General features: G+C 36.8%; 2 protein-coding genes across 2 annotated transcripts; both read right to left on the bottom strand.

Annotated features, from left to right (window-relative positions):
- Positions 1–1,277: 1,277 nt before the first annotated feature.
- On the bottom strand, positions 1,278–8,972 carry mapk15 (mitogen-activated protein kinase 15; the record flags this gene model as incomplete). The annotated part of the gene is made up of 14 exons (XM_079258724.1): positions 1,278–1,472; positions 1,629–1,781; positions 1,950–2,080; positions 2,337–2,658; positions 2,793–2,898; positions 3,082–3,219; positions 3,750–3,807; positions 3,894–4,033; positions 4,777–4,940; positions 5,211–5,341; positions 6,417–6,507; positions 7,223–7,252; positions 7,575–7,673; positions 8,883–8,972. 14 exons carry the CDS (start codon positions 8,970–8,972, stop codon positions 1,278–1,280), a joined length of 1,848 nt encoding a protein of 615 aa, XP_079114850.1.
- A 2,112-nt stretch (positions 8,973–11,084) lies between these two features.
- On the bottom strand, positions 11,085–19,257 carry vps28 (VPS28 subunit of ESCRT-I). Its single transcript, XM_079259064.1, has 10 exons — positions 19,235–19,257; positions 17,950–18,013; positions 17,840–17,868; positions 17,593–17,630; positions 17,393–17,482; positions 17,206–17,311; positions 16,995–17,096; positions 16,611–16,664; positions 14,697–14,788; positions 11,085–12,178 (listed from the first exon to the last, which is right to left on the bottom strand). Exons 2-10 carry the CDS (start codon positions 17,987–17,989, stop codon positions 12,058–12,060), a joined length of 672 nt encoding a protein of 223 aa, XP_079115190.1. The 5' UTR covers positions 17,990–18,013; positions 19,235–19,257; the 3' UTR covers positions 11,085–12,057.
- Positions 19,258–19,536: the final 279 nt, after the last annotated feature.

Below are 19,536 nucleotides of genomic sequence, written 5' to 3'. Positions count from 1 at the left end.
ATATGAAAGCATTTCTTTGTAAAAGCGCCAGGAGGCTATATAATATACAATTAGGTATGTAAACTTCATTTAAATATTTACATACTTAGTTATTGCATCCAACAAACCAGATTTGAGATAAGTGAGAATTTGTCATAAAAACAGTATACACTTTATGATCTTATTTACCCTGAGTAGGTCAGATCTTTGGGCTGGAGACCATCGGAATCTATTTCTCTACCTACCACTTAACTGAGAACAGTAGTAAGTGCTTTGTCAAATTGCTGAAAATTGCATTTTCTTTATGGACACAAAATAGTATTAACAGCACTTTTAGTACTTTTACACAGGTAATCATTTATTTTTTATATTTTATTCTAGTTTATTACAAAACATTACGGCTATTTGATGTCACAAATTATTAAATGTGATGCAATAGTTTCCTTTATCCACACATAAGATTGAGTAAACGTATAACTGTTTCACCCATATGAAAGATGATCACTCATTGCATATAATCAATTAAAACATCTACTTGCATATTTTACATTAATTATGTATCGATCTAAAATTCACTGGTCCTGATATCTGTCTGATATCTCTCCATTAAGCCATTTAGACCATTTATTTTATAGACCAACATCTGACCTCTTTTTCCCTCTTGGAATTATTCTGGTTCTGACTCTATTGACTGAATAAAAGTTATCATGGCAGATGGAACAAATAGTTTCTTTGGGGTTCCCAATAAATTCCATTTGTGTAAATTCAAAATGTTTTACAAATATTCAGAATCTATAAAAAACCTTAGTGGAAGTACCACTTCCATATTTTTACATAGAGCTAAAAATGTGTTACACTGATGCATATTTTCTGCAAACTCTCATTAATCCAAATACTACAAACAAGTATAGTAGAGATAACTCATTGAAAACATGAGCATACGCCTCTAGCGATTAGGGACTCCACATGATTGGTAGTATTGATCCTGACATAGCCCTGTGAGAAATATGAGGCCTTAAATCTGTAGAAAAAACAAAACAAAAAAACTACTCACATCCACAAATGTTTTTGAGTTGCAGTATGATAAATGTAATATAATTTAAAAAATATGCATTTACCATCCAGAAAGTGAAAATAAAAACATGTCTCCATAGGTAGAATCTAAACAGTACATTTTCGCTTTACAAAATCTGTTTGTCAGGCATCTAATATCCAGTCGTAATGCAAGAAAAATAAACTTGATTGTGTGTATGGACAAATGTGACACCCATGTCATTTTCCCAGAGCTTAAACAGCAGCTACGGGTTGTAAGGACGGCTTCGAAGCAGATTGTCCAGTCCCGTCTTGTTGATGGTACCGTACGCTTGGGAATAGCTGCCAAGTTTGGCTCGTGGGTCACCAGCAGCAGCCACATTACAGTTATTCTGAAATACTTTCTTGCTGAACCGGGGAGGTGGTCGAGACTCTCGAACCTGAGAGCTGGCGCGCTGGTTCTGCATGAAAACAAAGGAAGTTGATAGCAATCCAAGATTTTACAACTATTTTGATTTAATCTAAATCCTAAAATATAAAATAGCTACAAACATTACAATATTTGCATCCAGCAATTAACTGTATGATTTCCCTGCCTGAAGACATGGTGGACTGACCAATCGGGCGGACGTTACATGCAGCCCTGCACACAAAGATGTCTCCTCTTTGCGGACTAGAAGATTGTTCTGTGTTTGGCTTAGGGTCATGGAGAAAGATCGATTATGTGCTGAAGGGGCTGAGCGACCACGCTGCAGAATCTGGTCCATGGACTGGTGAAGAAAGGGTGAATTGTTAGAACAAGGCTCACAGTGAACCCCAAAAACACCTATCAAAAAGAAAAAAAGAAGTGTGTGTGTGTGTGGAGGGGGGGGGTCTCTAAAAAAGAAAGAATGCAACATTAAATCATAATAATAATGAATTAACAGTGTGTTGCTTACTACATTGGCGCTGCTGCCCTCTGCTGGCAGTGTACTTGAAGTTCCAATAATGGTGTGTCCCATTAGTGTCCTACTGCCTGCATTGGAGTGGTGGTGATGAGGAGAACCGGCTGGAGCACGAATAATACCATCTAAATGAAGAAAAGAGTTTATGTTTTAGGCCCAAGACATGTATTCAGTACATGAGAGGTTTCTCATCTGTTGCATAGAATAACAATTCTTTTTCTGTATTTTACACTAGAAAATAAAACAATTATTTAGACCAATCCCATTTTACCAAAAACAAAAAGGTATTACTCTTAGTTGCAGACTTAATGAGTCAGTAAATCACTTTGCTGTGGTAAATCACAGACACTGAATAAACAGCTTACAAATAAATTCTCGTACTTGGAGCATGTGTAATAGGGTTGTATGTGAGTTTTCCTAAATCAAGGTCAGCTAAAGGGTTTGTCTTCTCCTCAGCAGATGAAGTGGGTGCATTTATGGCCCCTGGCTTGGTGACAACTGGCTGCAAAGACACATGGTGTGACTTGTCAGTCTGCTCATGGTGTGGCTTCCTTTCACCGTTGCAGTCTCTGTGGCTGTTTGCCACCAGTGGGCTCTTGTCTCCTTTATCACACTTCATGCTGGACTTTTCCCTGCTACTGAGACACTCTCCATCCTTTGGCAGAGTAATGATTCCTTGATTAGTTCGTCTTTCTAGTATCATCTACGTGTAAAGAAAAGAAACATGCAGTTGGATTAATCTCTTTCTTTAGATGAAACTTCATGAAAGTGAATGGCATTTCCATTTTTATTCCTATTAACATTTGAATAAAAAATAATTAAAGTTACTTCCTGTACCTCATACAGCTTGTTGCGGTATTGGACCACAGATAATTGCACATCATCGTCCACTGGCAGCACTACATCATAGTTGAGAGCTGGCTCTTTGGCTGGATTACAGAACCTCCAGGAGAAGAAAACTCAGTTGTAGTCATATAATAACATTTCTTAATTACATAAAATAGCAATGTTTCAAGTATTTGTCTCTTTAATCCACAGTATAGATTATTCAGTATAAAGGGAAAGTATAAAAATGTGAAATGAAAAACTGCTCCTAATTTACAAAACATTCTGAAAGCCTTAATACCTGGCTACATATGGGTGCTGAAGAGCTTGTTCTGCAGTCAGTCGCTTGTCTGGATTGAAAACTAACAAACCCTTCAGCAGGTCGAGAGCATCAGCAGACACAGACGGTTGCAGAAGATCCTCCAGAGGCACCTGCGGTCTGGTGAAGGAAAAGAAGAATAAAATTCCCAAATGAGGCTGTTATCACTAAGTAGAAGGAAGGATCAGTACTATGATGTTTTCTGCTGAAAATGACCAATGCAAACATTTAAAGTGCACTGCTTAGCTGGATGTGGCCCTGTTTGCATCTGTCATTGCAAGATGGCCTGTTTAAGTGGTCATTGCTTAGTTTACACGTTGCTTTTCCACTGCTGCTTTGTTGCATCACTGCAGCAACAATCGCTCTAGCTCCCTGAGCATTTAATCAAGATCACCGTCTTTGGCACACTCCAGCAATAGTCTTCCCAGTGGAAGAAAGGAAAATTGTTAGCGTCATACTGGCTCTGTTCCAACAACAAGGTCAAAAAGAGACCAAACATCAACTGTTCACTTTTTGTTTTCACATCCAATCACAGTCCTTCTTGTTATATTGATGTTAAGATTATAACCATTTTTACCACATTAATTTACAAAACAAAGTAAACAACAAAAGCTACAAAATACATAAAAACAAAAAAGGATTTCCCTTACTTTAGTAGCATTCTCTGAATGACAGAAGATCCATATTCGGACTTGATGGCGAGAATATCTAAAAATATTTAACATTTTATTCAATATAAACTAAAAGGAAAATATTCAGCATTTGAAAAATGTACAATTGGTTTTTTTCATCACCTTCTGGGGTGGGATGAGGTATGGCACTCATGATCTTTTCTATTTGGTTGATGGTGGATGTTCCAGGAAACAAGGCTTTTCCTAGCAGCATTTCTCCCAGGATGCAGCCAAGGCTCCACATATCAACACCTTTAGTGTACCTTTTTGAAAAGATTAGCCATTTTTACATTGTATTACACTTTGAAGTATTATGAATGTAGAAATCAGAATTCATTCCTATTATATAATTAGTGTGTAGCAATTATTTAGTGAGATTACAGCTGGCAACAGAGCTGTTTGCAGGAGGATCTATGGTAGCAGTTAATCCAATAAAAAAAAATCAAAATGTAGATCTATCTATGGAGGCGTTGGAGTATAAAATCTGTCTCCAATATGACATACATTTCCATAAATTCATATTTCTTATAGTAAAGATGTAGTTTTATCATTGACTTAGATTAGGGATAAGGTTGGGAATTGGTTAAAATACAGAAAATCAAGGGATGGTTTTAAACTTGGCTAAAATTATATTTCAGAAGGATCATTAACAATGAAAATGGACCGTGATGAATGAGAAGAGCAACTTGGGAATCGGATTATATGTATCATATTTTCCAAAAGTCCTCATCCCTACCTATTAAAATTAAAATGGGTAAAGGTAACTTTATACTAAGATGGGTTAGCAGTAATATTGAAGTGATTTTCACTTTTATCAGTCACTGAACACCAGAATAGAAAAGAAATATGATGGACAACAAATTGATGAATTTTACAGTTGTACAATTAAAACTACATCTGTGTGAAGGAAGCCTGTTTCCCGTCATCTAAAATGACAACAATTATGGTAGTTATACACACAGATTTAGGTTATCTATCAACAGCAGATTCTCATCATAGCTGATACCTTGTGGATCCCAGCAGGATCTCAGGGGCCCGATACCAACGGGTGGCAACATACTCCGTCAGTGCGGGATTCCCGCTGTCCTCTTGGATCTGGTTAAGTGATCTGGCCAGGCCGAAGTCACACAGCTTGACAACACAGTCAGTGTCCAGGAGCACATTGGATGGCTGTGGAGAGAAAACAGATAAAAAGAGTGTTTTTCACAAAAACAGCAGTTTTATTTTCACTGTGGTTCTCTGAGAATGGTCAAGATATGAAAACAGGAATTTAATAATCAGTGAGAAGATGAAAGAGGTTTCGCAATGCAATAATAAAAAAAAAAAAAATTCATGCTTTAGTAAGAAATCACCTAAGTAGGTTTGTGCTGCTGTAAAGCAAACACGGAAATTAGGATGTGGAAAGCTTTGCAAAACGATAGTATTTCAAATGGTCCTCACCTTTTGGTCTCTGTGAATAACATTTCCTGAGTGGAGGTATTTGATGGCTTTGAAGAGCTGGTACATCACATAACGCTTATGGATGTCCTTCAACAGGGAGCCTTTCTTTATCACAGCATGCAAGTCTGTATCTAAGAGAAAAACAAAAATTAAATTAAGTATACTTTATTTCACCAATGATTGAGATTGTTATGGCGAATAAGTGAAAAAAAATGGCTGTGGTGAAAAAAGGTTAAAAATGATTGACTTCTAGCAACAGCAGTACTTTCAACCAACTCTGGTGCTAACAATAGCAGGTAAGGAAGCCTTTCAGTTGTCATTTTGTCCCATTCTTCCTCAAAACATGTCTAAATTTGTGGGATGGTCATTGCCTTTTTGTTTGCACTTTATTAGGGGCAAGCTGGGAATGCAGTTGGGCCAGTTCAGTAACCTTACCCTCTTCTAGCTCACCCAAGTTTCTGTAAAATGTGCATAATTCAAGATGCACATGCAAGACTAAAAGATACAGAAGATCATTCCTGCCAGCAGCCATCAGCCTCTGGAACAAGACCTCCTCAAATTAATTATTATATACTACAATATTGAATTTCCCTTTGGAGATTAATAAAATATTTCTCATTTAATTTCATTTCATAATGTAGTTGTGTACTCCCATCCCTGAAAAAGATGCTGTCTCGAAGACAGCATTATACATATGATACTCTAAAATCTAAATCCAATCCTGGCTTCATACTTTTTATATAGTCTGCTTGGTTCTTTTGGTATTTGTTCCAGAGTGCGTGTCATCAATTTCTTTAAAAAAAAAAAAAAAAAAAGTGTAAAATCCTGATTGGTATAAATGCAGCATATTTCTATGCTATGATGGCCCTTTCACAGTGTCTTTCACACTCTACTAACATTAAACACAATTTTTTCCACCCAGCAGCATAGTTAAAAGTCAAACAGAATGTATGAGAGAAGCTGTGGAATCCTGAATGATGGTGCAGTACAGTAAGAGGTTACACTGCAGAAATGGAGAGGCCAGTCTGCAGACTAAGCAGTACAACAGTGCAGCCAGCCAAGGGAATGGCAGGCCCTTCCACATACATTTGCACAAGCACCTTTTCAGTGCCAAGTTAAACTATCTAATTCTCTGAAACTTCATTGTGTTGTAAGTTTGATTTGTTCAAGAAATTTCTGCTGTATGTTCAGCATTACAGTACTTACCCATATATTCAAAGATGAGATAAATGTCTTTATCATTTTGGGCTCGAATGACGTTTAGAAGTTTGACAATGTTGGGATGATCTCCAAACTCCTGTACAGAGGATTATGAGTTTTAGAAATAGAAATCAAACAAATCCAGAGAAGGAATACATCAGCTACAGTCTGATGACTTATCACTAGCAAGAATTATTAACAGTTTGTACAAACATCATGGGAAAGTTGTAAAAGAAGTTACATAATTGTCCCCAGAAACTGTATGACCAAAGCATCAGAGCTTTACTGGAGCTCAGGGGCACACGTATGTAGGTCAGCAGATAAAAAGTAAATGGGGGAGATCTGATATAAAGACGCAGCAATAAATGCTATATAAATGACAAATCTGCATTACTTTTGTGGTCAATAAATATCTAAACACTAACTATTTGTCAAGAACAACCAGTTCATAATTGCCAGTATAGCTTGAGCAAAATGCATACAATGTATTTTTTGTACACTGAATATAACAGGTTGTTTTGGAAATTCCAAGTATATTAATCAGGGCAGCACTGTCCCATTACAAACCAAAATGTGTCTCTTTCACCCCAAAAAAGGTTCATTAAATTTTTACAATTTCTGTCAGCACAACAGAAACATGGGGAATTGAGGTGCTCTAACCAGAGTACTGTAGTAGTAGAGGGGAAAAAAAAGAAAACCTTTCACTGGTTCAGTGGCACTACATTTCCAAAAGCAGAAATACGAAATAATAGTAAAGGACCATAGTGCAGGAAGTGAAAAAAATTGTGAGATTAGCTGTGTCAATGTGTTACCTGAAGGAACATGATTTCTCTGAATGTTCGCTGCAAAAAGAAAGAATAAAATAAATAAACATTACAATCAGGAAATGAACTTTACCAGAGACATGCAGCTATAAACTAGGTACACACAAGTCCCCTGCTCTGATAAATAATTAACTGTCTTCATCCTGAAGGAGAACAAAAAAATTTATGTAGAGTGCTTACTGCAAATCATTGTTTTCCCAATCAGTCAGTACTTTCTATTGGGTGATTTATTACAGGATTATAAGATTATTATTCCACAGAAAGATTCTTTCCTCAAATGTTATAGATTGTCTGCCAACTGAATAATTTAACTCCAATGACAGCACTGCAGTACACACACCTGTGCATCAGTCCTGTTTCTGAAAGCATCAAAGATCTTTTTCACTGCTACAATCTCCCCCGTTTGTCTGTCAACAGCTTTCCATACAATGCCGTAGGCCTGAGGCAGAAACAAAATGACACTTCATCAGGTGAATCCTCGTACCTGTAAAAGTGGGCTTAAAACAGTGTATTCTGTACCTGTAAAATGCTTTGTATATTGTACATAGATATACAAATAAGATGTGGTTCAAGGAAATTAAGTAGTGGTAATAAAACAACAAAAAGTTTGAGTGGGAAAACACTGTCTCTGAGTCAAGAGTTTGGCCCATCCACCAATTTTATTAACTTGTTTTCTCTTTGGGCCTCTGCTTAAGTCGCTAATCCTTAGATACAGAGTCCTGCAAAATATATTTATCTGCATTTTAAAAAGTGTAAAATGCACTGCTCTCTCAAACACTCTTTTGTGACTTAAGACAAAGTTTCCAGCAGTCACACTTCTGACAGTGGTGAAAAGGTGGGGTGCTGAGATAGGAGGTGAAGTCAAGCATAACACAGGCATTATAATACTCTATTATTGTAGTGAGGCCAGTGGATCAGATTCACATAGCAGAGTCTGTGATGGACAAACTCAAGCTCCAGAAAAATAGATGATGTTTGTTGCTATAATTTTGCCATATGACTCTTAAATCTAACTCCTCACTACTGTTTGAGTCCTTAATAATGTGCAGCTACTACACCACACATCACAAGTAAACAGGCTGAACAGCTTTGTAACATGAGTCACAGGTCCTCTGAAGTAAGTCTAGCAACCTTAACATGACAGGTATACGTGGCATTTACCATCTGGCTGTCTAAAAGAGAGCTGCAGTCGGGCCATTTCTGTGGACAGACTATGGAAATAAACCAGGTGATTATTGTCCTGTGGCAACCTCAGGGTACTAGTGGAGAAAAAACAAATTAGGGGCTGGACTATAAAGGGAACATGTGTCCTCACACATCAGCTGATTTGCAAAGAGAGTTTGTCCTGCCAAAGTAAATAAACCCCTTTGCTTACAACACTGGTATTCACTGAGGATTTCAAGTCTGGAAAACTAAAAGAATTTTCTGAATGTGTAAGCACAAAGAAAACTTAGGTAGTAGGAAAAATAATGTACATAAAGATAATGCAAAAACTGCATTATGCTTGTTTTGTATATTTTAAAACTCCTATATCTGATTGCATGTCATGTGCAATGAGGAGTTTAGTTTCCAAGAGTGCAGTCTTGGTCAAGCTGTCTTCAATATCCATTAAATCAAATAAACTGGGGGGAAAACACAAATCACTCACCCCCTTTCCAAGTCTCTTCTTGATTTCATACTTGAGGGATATGTGGTCCTCCACCTCTGACACGTTTGCTGATTCATATTTTTTGCTCATTTTACAGTTCAGTCGTTCTTCCGCTCATGCAGAAACCATCATTACATTCGTTGATAATTCCTGAAAGAAATCCGCATTGCCCAAAAAATGTTAACATGTCTCATGCACGGCTGTCCGGTCAGATGTGGAACATTCAAGTGCTCCAAAAGTACATAACAGGGATAACCATCATCACAAATAAAACAGGCATGTACGTCTGAGATTACCTGACAACCCTCAAGCGGCAACTCTGGTCGGACGTCGCTTTTCTTAGTACAAACAGTCACTGTCGAAAAGCAGGTTGGCTTTTAGCTTCAATTAATAACCGGAAATTACTCTCTTGTGTATAATTATCTGGTTTTAGTTGTCAAGATAAACTGTCACTATTCAGTGACTTTGTGTTCTCCTGAACCTTTGCTGCAGACGAAGTGCCGTGGAGTTTTGTAATTATATGTCGTCATGGTAACAAATGTGCTGCCGCCTGGTTCTTAAAGGAACCGCAACACGAACTTCGCCGGATGCAGACAGACACTCCCTGTTGACATGGAGATGGCACTGTGTAAGATGCAGGAGGCGCAGGGCGCAGACTTCAGAAAACCGAAGTAATTTTTCAGAAATAATGTGCTGCAATAGCACCAAAATAGCCCCTAAAGGGCGGGAATGAGGGAAATCTAGAAAGACCACAGAGACACACAAAAAGCTACATAAAAATGTTTGGCCTAAACATGACCCACATCTGCCATTTTATTTAACTCACGTTTAATCATAGGCGACGATGATGGCTCGGGGCGAGTTTTGCTGTCAGAGACCCTCCTCCTTAGGCTTTTGGATCACACCTTTCTTGCATCACTTGCTGTGAGAGACAAGGGGTCTCTCAAAATGGCAAGTTAAAGGTTTACACTAAAAACACTAAATGTTACCATTTAGTACCGATCAAGAAGATGCTTCTACAGAAAATGTGTCTTATTAAAAAAGGACACGCTTCCACACATGATTTGGAAAGTCATGTAACACAAGTAAACTCTGAAAATAAGGGGTTCTGTTAGATTTGTAGGTAATTATATAAACTTGACTCTGAACTATGAAAGAGTTCATAGTTTGGTCATTAAAGGCTTTATACAAGATAACAAAGATTTTAAATTTTTTATGGAAACCAATATTTAGAAGTAAACATAGAGGAAATTGGATTTTTATTGGTATTGTTTGACATTTCTTTTGCATCATCCAAAAGATTTTAACAGAATTACTTGGACACCCAGCAAAAGGGACCTTTTTTTTCTAATCCCCACATAACCTGATGCAATAAATGTATGAAGCCATTTCTTAGTGTTGCACTGGAAGAGTGACAAAAGAAAAGCTGGTCAAAGATCATCCATTTATTTCATAATTCATTTATAATGTTTATTTGACAGTTAAACATTATAAATGCACACCCCTTTGTACCTTTAAATCAGCGATGATCTCATGCTCCTCCATGGGATAAATAAGAGGAATTCCAATACATCTGTACCCAAGAACATGCTTTATCAGAAGTTGTTCTGGAGGCTTATTGTCTTACATTTCTCAGTCATTTTATGACAACACCAGTGAAATTTGCCACATAAAACCTGCAGCATACTACAAATTTTGATTGAACCAAAATAAGATTTCTGACTTTAAGTAGTTAACTATTGAGTCAGAGATTTGCAGTTATTCAAGCTTTGATGTTTTAAATGCTAGCTGCTAGAACTACATGCACATAACAAATGCCAGTGCAATGTGTTGTATTGTTTCTGCTTACTTGAGTTGCTGCCCCATTTACATTTTGAACAGGAAACTCTTGAAAAATACATTTTCAACCTTAAGTCTCTGTTTCCAAATTACTACATGAAATAGCTGTTAAAACAATTGAAACGTAATTGACAACAGTTTTAATCATTTTACCAAATAATCAAGCAACATATAGGCACTTTTTTAAAAGTCTGCCTGATAGCTAAATCATAACAGTATTGATGGCACCTCGGTCATGATGTTGTCATAAAGATAATAACGTCCTGAAATTTAGTATCAAATAGTCCCATTAATATGCCTACAATGAACCTGAACATAAAAAACCTAAACCTTACTAGAAAAAAATACAAAGGACTAGCTTGCAGAATTTCTTTCAAAGTTTATTTCTAAAAAGTTGTTACATGCAATCATTTAAAAATCAACACTATTATTTACAATGATGAAGTTTAATAAATATGTTCTCCCTAATGGATTTTGGGGTTGAAGCATATTTAGACAGCAAAACAAGAAGTCAGTTTATTCACCTCAATCTTGCTAACTAAAAATACAGTGAAACCCAAATTTATAAAAGGAAATATGGATTAGACATGTTATCAAAGTACATGGAGAGAAAAATAAGTGATAAACATAAAGCATTCCTTTGACCTTGTCTTAAATATTATCATTAATTGGTTGCACATTCCAATTATCATGAAAATCAAATAATTAGTTCAGCTGCACACTGACAAAGATTATCTGTAATCTTACTTTTGCTTAATATCCAAACGCTATTGTAGATTTCCACAGTAAAAACCTTTATGATATGAAGCATGACAAACAGAACAAACATAGGTAACACATAAGTGAGGCAGTCCAAAGTAATACAAATAGTTTGGCTGTTGCAACCTTTTCTTCATTTGTAGACTCTGAAATGCTTCTTTGTGCTCTACCATATCTAGCTATAAAATCAGATTTTTTGTCATTGTTACAGTACAAAGTATGAGTAAATTGTGAAGACTAACTTATAGGCCAAGAGTATTTTTTTAAACATATGTTAGTGTATAAGAAAAAGGCCAAAAAAGAATCTTACAGCATTGGAGAAATCCTTAGAGCAAGGCTGTAGGAACCATTATGTACCACAAACATGAAAGTCAGTGCAGTTTGAACTGTACACAACCTGACTGATAAACAAAAGAACTTAATGCACAGCAACAAAAAAAAAAAAAAAAAAAAAAAAAGACAGAAGTGAGATGAAATGCTGCCCAGAAACAAATCTACCCGTCAGAACAACCAGGAAAAAACTGCTGTTTATTTTGAACTTAATCAATGCCAGAGTTCTACACACTAAGATCTGACTTTAAGAGGAGTGAAGGAAGCGGTTGAAGGCGTTGTAGGCTGACTCCAGATCGAAAAGCATCTGACGAACCTGATTATCATCCAGCTCATCTGAAGCTGACATGCTGCTGAGGGTGGACAACCTGTTGGAAGGATTATGTAAAAACTTTTTTTTAAAAAAAAGTTTAAATTGAACATATGACATACAAAGCCACAAGCTGTATATCATAGCAAAGCAGGCATTATTTACAAAAAGGCTACAGGTACATACAGTGGGGCTCCAAAGTTTGGGCACCCCTGGTAAAAATTTATTTTAATGTGCCAAAAAGAAGCTAACAAAAGATGGAACATCTCCAAAAGGCGTGAAATTACAGATTAGACATTCTTATAACATATCAAAAGAAGTTCAATCTTATTTCCATCATTTTAACTTTTAAAATAACAGAAAACAAAAAATGGCCTCTGTAAAAGTTTGGGCACCCTGCATAGTTAGTACCTTCTATTCCCCCGTTTGGCAAGTATGACAGCTTGTAAACACTTTTCATAGCCAGCCAATAGTCTTTCGGATCTTGTTTGAGGTATCTTCACCCATTCTTTCTTCCAAAAGTCTTCCAGATCTTTGAGATTTCTGGGCCATCTGTGACGCACTGCTCTTTGAAGATCTATCCATAGACTTTCAATTATGTTGAGGTCAGGAGATTGTGAAGGTCATGACAAAACCTTCAGTTCATGCCTCTTGATGTAATCCACCCTGGAATTTGAGGTGTTTTTAGGATCATTATCCATTTGTAGAAGCCATCCTCTCTTTAACTGCAGCTTTTTCACAGATGGCATTAGGTTAGCATCCAAAATTTTCTGGAATCCCATTGAATCCATTTTTCCTTATTCTCGTGACATGTTCCCTGTGCCACTGGCTGCAATACAACCCCAAAGCATGATTGATCCACCCCCATGCTTAACAGTTAGATTGAGGTTCTTTTCATTAAATTATGTGCCCTTTCTTCTCTAAACGTAGCTGTGCTCATTCCGCCCAAAAAGTTAAATTTTAACCTCATCAATCCACAGAACTTGTTTACAAAAGGCATCAGGCTTGTCTATATGTTCCTTTGCAAACTTCAAATGCAGATTTTTGTGGTAAGGACGTAAAAGAAGTTTCCTTCTGATGACTCTTCCATGAAGGTCATATTTGTACAAGTACCTCTTTATAGTGGAATAGTGCACCACGACTCCAGCATCAGCCAGATCTTCCTGGAGGGAATGTGGAGTCAAACTTGGGTTTTGACTTGCTTTTCTTGAAATCTTGCGAGCTGTTCTGTCTGATATTTTTCTTGGTCTTCCAGATTTTGCTTTAACTTCCACTGTTCCCAATGACCGCCATTTCTTGATTACATTCCGAACAGAGGATATTAGCATCTGAAAACGCTTTGCTATTTTCTTACACCCTTCTCCGGCTTTGTGAGCATCAACTATTTTCAGTTTCAGTGTTCTTGACAGCTGCTTAGAGGAACTCATGGTGCCGATTGTTGAGGCAAGGTCAGATGAGTCTGAGCATTTAAAACCTTTGAGATTGACATCGCCTGGTCTTTCCAGACACTAACTGTGAACAATCCAGGACACTGTCAGGTCTCTGTTGTCAAATTGGGGGCATACAAGGTACTAACTCTGCAGGGTGCCCAAACTTTTACAGACGCCATCTTTTGTTTTCTGTTATTTTGAAGGTTTAAATGATGGAAATAGGATGTAACTTTTTTTTTTTACATGTTATAAGAATATCTAAACTGTACTTTGATGCCTTTTCGAGATTTTCCATCTTTTTAAAGCTCCTTATTTGCACATTAAAATAAATTTTTACCAGGGGTGCCCAAACTTTGGAGCCCCACTGTACACTATATTGGCAAAAGTATTCACTCACCCATCCAAATAATTTATTTCAGATGTTTCCATTCCTTTTAAGGCCACTGGTATACAAAATTAAGCACACCTTGGCATTGCAAGGATAACGGTACCTGTTTGACTGCATCGTGCCAAGTGTAAAGCTTGATGCAGGGGGGATTGAGGTGGGGTTGCTCTTCAGGAGCTGGGCTTGGCTCCAGGGAAAGGAACTCTAAATGCTTCAGAATACTAATAGATTTTGGAGAATTCCACGTTCATAACTTTATGGGAACAGTTTGCGAATTGTTGCTTCCTGTTCCAACATGACCACACTCCAGGACACAAAGGAAGGTCCATAAAGACATGGATGAGCAAGTTTGATATGTAACTTGACTAGCTTGCACAGGGTCTGACTTCAACAGGTTAGAACACAGTTGGGGTAAATTAGAGAAGAGACTGTAAACCAGGTCTCTTGTTCAAAATTGGTGCCTGACCTTACAAATGTGCTTCTGGAAGAAAGGTAAAAACTTCACATAATTCTACTTCTAAACCTTGTGGAAATTTTCCCCACAAAATCTGAAACTTTTCTAAATGCAAAGGGTCAGTCAACATCATATCAAATCCCATGGATTAAAAAATGAGATTTCATTTTCATACGCATATATAGGCTGATGAGTGAATACTTTTGGCAATGTAGTGCACAATAATATATCATCCATTATTGAACAGGCACTAGATTTAACAGAGGAAAAAAATAAAATAAAAAACTGGTAGCCACGTGTAACTCACCAGAGGCTGACTTTATCCTTAGCCTCCGAGTCTGGAGGCATGTTGCTCATTCTGTTCATGGTCTCCATTAATTCTCTCAGGTCTGGTTGGATCTGGAGCAAAAAACAGTAAATGGGTCACCACTGTTAATAAGGCAATGATATACAGGTAACATTTTATATACCTGTATGCCTCAGACAAAGGACTTCTGTCCGTACTTATCTTGCTTGATCTTAGTGCTGCATTTGATACAGTCGATCATAACATTCTGTTACAAAGACTAGAACAGGTGATTGGAATTACAGGTACAGCGTTAAGCTGGTTTAAATCATATTTATCTGATAGACTTCAGTTCGTTCATGTAAATGACAAGTCCTCCTCCCAAACTACAGTAAGTCATGGAGTTCCTCAAGGTTCTGTACTTGGACCAATACTCTTCACGCTATATATGCTCCCTTTAGGCAAAATTATTAGACAGCATGGAATAAACTTTCATTGTTATGCAGATGATACTCAACTATACTTATCCTTTAAACCAGATGAAACAAATCAGCCCAATAGGCTACAAAATTGTCTCATAGACATAAAGACTTGGATGTCTAGAAATTTTCTCCTCTTAAACTCAGATAAGACTGAAGTAATTCTCGTTGGATCTGAAAAACACAGAGCTAAATTTTCCGGTTTTGTAATGAACCTGGATGGCATTACTTTAGCTTCCAGTGCTACAGTGAGAAACCTTGGAGTAATATTTGACCCTGACCTGTCCTTTGGTCCACATATTAAGCAGGTTACTAAAACAGCCTTCTTTCATTTACGTAATATAGCCAAAATTAGGGACATTCTGTCTCAGAGTGATGCAGAAAAACTGGTTCACGCTTTTGTTACTTCTAGACTAGATTACTGTGACTCTCTATTACTGGGCTGTCCTAAATATGCCCTGAAAAGCCTTCAGCTGATCCAGAATTCTGCAGCCAGAGTCCTGACCAGAACCAGCATGAGAGATCATATTTCTCCAGTTTTAGCCTCTCTTCATTGGCTGCCTGTTGAATCTAGAATAGAATTTAAAATCCTTCTCCTTACATATAAAGCCCTCCACAACCAGGCACCACTATATATCAAAGACCTCATTGTTCCTTATATACCAAGCAGAGTACTTCGTTCGCAGACTGCAGGCTTACTTGTGGTTCCTAGAGTCTCAAAGAGCCGAGCAGGAGGCAGAGCCTTTGGTTATCAGGCCCCTCTCTTATGGAATAAGCTCCCAGTTAGTGTTAGGGAAGCAGACACCCTCCCCACCTTTAAGACTAGGCTGAAGACTTATCTTTTTGATAAGTCCTATAGCTAGGGATGGTTAGCATCCCTTAGTTATGCTGCTATAGGTTTAGACTGCTGAGAGACATTTCCTGATACACTGAGCTTCTTTCTTTTTCTCTTTATCTCTTTCTTTCACCCCCCCCCCATAACAGTGTTGCATCATTAACATGTATGTCTCCTGTCTCAGCAGGTCTCCCTGGCCGGGAGTAGCAGTTCCTGTTGTCTGTTGTCTTTCTGTCCTCTTCCCCCCACACAGTAGAGGCAGATGGCTGCCTGTCCTGAGCCGGGTTCTGCCGGAAGTTTCCTTCCTGTTAAAAGGGAATTTTTTTCCTTCCCACTGTCGCCAGTGTGCTTGCTCAGGATGGGAGATTGAGTTGGACTCAACTCAATCTGTTGGTTTCCTTATATAGGCTATTATGAATTGGCCTTCATTATGTTTTCCCCTCTGTCTGTAAAGCATCTTGAGATGGCATTGCCATGATTTGACGCTATATAAATAAAGTTGAATTGAATTGAATTGAATTATATACAATACTAGTCAAACATTTGCGCATATTTGCCCATTACATCGACAGGGAGAATGTGTCGAAAATTTTTACTGATGGTGTATATTGTTAAACTTACCTCATCCATTGCCCTGATCTCCAGTCTCAGCTTATCCATCACGGTGATGAAAAGCTGTTGACCAGAGAGGTTGAGAGAAAATGACTATGTTTAACAAGTTAAGCTCAAAGTATCTTTCACAGGCAAACTATTCAAATTCTTTGCCAGTACACAATTATCTGCTACTTTTATGAACTGATATTAAAGTTGGCAGGGGATATCCATTCACGGTGAATGACCAAAAAACAAATAAAGTTAAATGAAACATCAGCAGTCACTTACTTAAAGCTGTACAAACTACACAATTTGATTAAAAACAAACACACAAACAAAAGAAAAAACTGGTCTCTGGTTTGCAATGATTGAACTGATTGTTTGACATAATGGAGGATAGAGAGGACATACAGAAACTATATCTGCAATGCAGCGGTTCAGGTTGCCCTTGTCATCCTTGATGGTGATTGGCCGATCCTCCTTAATTCTTTCCATTGCAAGTGGGCAATCAAGCTAATAGAAAAAATTACAATAGCAAAAAAAAAGTTTCAAATAAATAAACTATAAAATTTACACAGGATAAATGAAGCATTTACAAAAAATGTTCTAAATGAGCACTCACTCTGTACTTCCTGCAGAAGTCATCAATGGATCCCACATCTGAGCCCTGTACCTGTTTGAAGGCAGCTTTATACTGAACTAAGAGTCTGGAACAGGAAGCAGTGTACCTGAAAACAACAACATTTCTCCCATATTAATAAAACCAATCAATTAAAGTTACTGAGGGTTTTAGCTGAAGTGTGACTTACTCATTAGGTGTAACACAATCTTTGATGTAAGCTTTCTCCAAGGCCTGCAGGGTCTTGACAACGGCAAACAACTCTGCCATGTTGTCATACCTAAAGAAGCACAAAAAAATAACAAAATAATGCAATGGTGACAACATAATGAACACATTGTTTAATAATAGCTACATTATACTAGTACATGGCAAAACATTAACACTTACTTTTCTCGTTCCCTTGCATTTTTGTATAGTTTTACTTCCTAAAATTAAATGATAAAAGGTTTATTAGTTTACATTTAGTGAAGCATGGGCAATTTCTGTTACAAAAAAATGAATTTGTATGATTTCCTGAATACAAACCTTTGGGATTATTTAAAAACATCAAATAATAAATAAAAATAATATTTCTTTAAAATTAAAATCCTGTCTAAACAATATCATTTTTAGTTTTTAAAAAAAAAATATTTACCTCATACAACTCAGGTTTATTAGCTGGAGCTGTGGAAAAGAAAATGATGTAGTAAAATAAAACTTAATTTTGTGCAAATTGTGCAAATTTGGTCAATCTATATATCTTACCTCCTCCTACTCCTCCTGTGCCTGCTATCCCATGGAACATGGTGATGATGTAAAAGAACTTTGTCTGAAAAAATAAAAGTTATAGTTTAGTTACAGTTTTTCTCACAACTGTAGCCACTTACACTCAGTAACACATATTTCAAGTTGTAGAATCACATTTACTACAATAAATTTATATTTTTGTTGTGTCAAAGCACCTATCTTTTCACTATCATGAAAGGATAATGGAGATGCAAATTTAAACATATAAAGTATGCTCATGAAAATGTAGGAGCAGTAATGGCTAAATAATTTAGTGAGGGTGGGGACTCAGTCAAATGTTTCCATATATTGTGATTGTTGGTGAGAAATAGATTTAACCTTTATATGAAGGGTCAATTTGACCCATTTCAGTTTTTGTGATGAACAAACTACTGGTTAACTTTTCTTTTTCTTCATGAAAATTTGTGACTTTTCCTCATCTGGGCTCAAGAACTTTTGAGTGAAATTTGGAGACTTTTATGTGTAGTCGAACATCTGTGCAGTGTTTGTATACAATGATGATGCTGGGGGTAATTTTGACCCAGACACTTTAGTGTGGGCAAGTTGCTGATAAGAGTAAAAAAAAAAAAAAAAAAAAAAAAAAAAAGTATCTTTAATGTACCTAATTTTGATTTCTTATTTATGTCTTTAATGCTTTTGAATAAACATTCATACACAGACACTAGAATACTTTTTTATAAACTGACTTTTTTTTTTTTTTTTTTTTTTTTTAAATCCATTTCCTGCTTAAATATGAGCACAGATATTTCGTCTTTCGTTAGTGTATACAAAGTGTCCTTGTGACAGGTTCTAAAATCAAATTAACACCGAGGACAGACTGTGCTATTAGAGCAACAGCCAGCACACGGGATCTGCTGTCTAAAACCTGGCCCGATGCTTTCAGTATTGCCACACAATACAATAAACAATCCGCAATACTAATCTTACAATCGAGCTACATTGATTTAAAACTATATTTTTAACTCAGCACCAACACTGACTTGAGGAAAGTCCCAATAAACCAAGGATTGCTATTTACCAGCGGCGATCTTCAATTGTTTTTGTTTATCGTACTAACTAGCGCTTAGTTAGCTGTCGAGGCTAACATTACTTCCTTCATTAATGTTTGATAAAACAGCACAGTACTAGGTATTTATAAAGACTAAACTATGTGTAGTTGGTTATTATTATAATGACAGGCAGCAAAAACACAAAATATTAAAAGTACCTCGATAACAAACGAAATTAAACACACATCACTTACCCTTCCGGCAAACTGCTGTGTGACGTTGATGTAAACACACCCTCCCACAAAAGACCAAACGCGTCAAGTTTTTAGTTGTCTATTCTGCCTCACTAAAAATATTTGACTGAAATGAAATTTATACAATTTCAGCCGGATAAAATAGCAAAATAGCCCAAATTCATTTGTGATGTTTATATGAAAAATTATGATCATAAAACATATTAAGCTACAACTTATGAGTCTTGTGTAATTTAATAGCATTTATAAATAGGCAAACAACAAGGTTACTCTAATGTTAAGGCGGTAGACTCAAACAGAAG

This window comes from Telmatherina bonti (genome assembly GCF_933228915.1).
Source record: "Telmatherina bonti genome assembly, chromosome: 19".
NCBI lineage: Eukaryota > Metazoa > Chordata > Actinopteri > Atheriniformes > Telmatherinidae > Telmatherina > Telmatherina bonti.
This window is presented reverse-complemented; position numbering and strand designations above follow the sequence as displayed.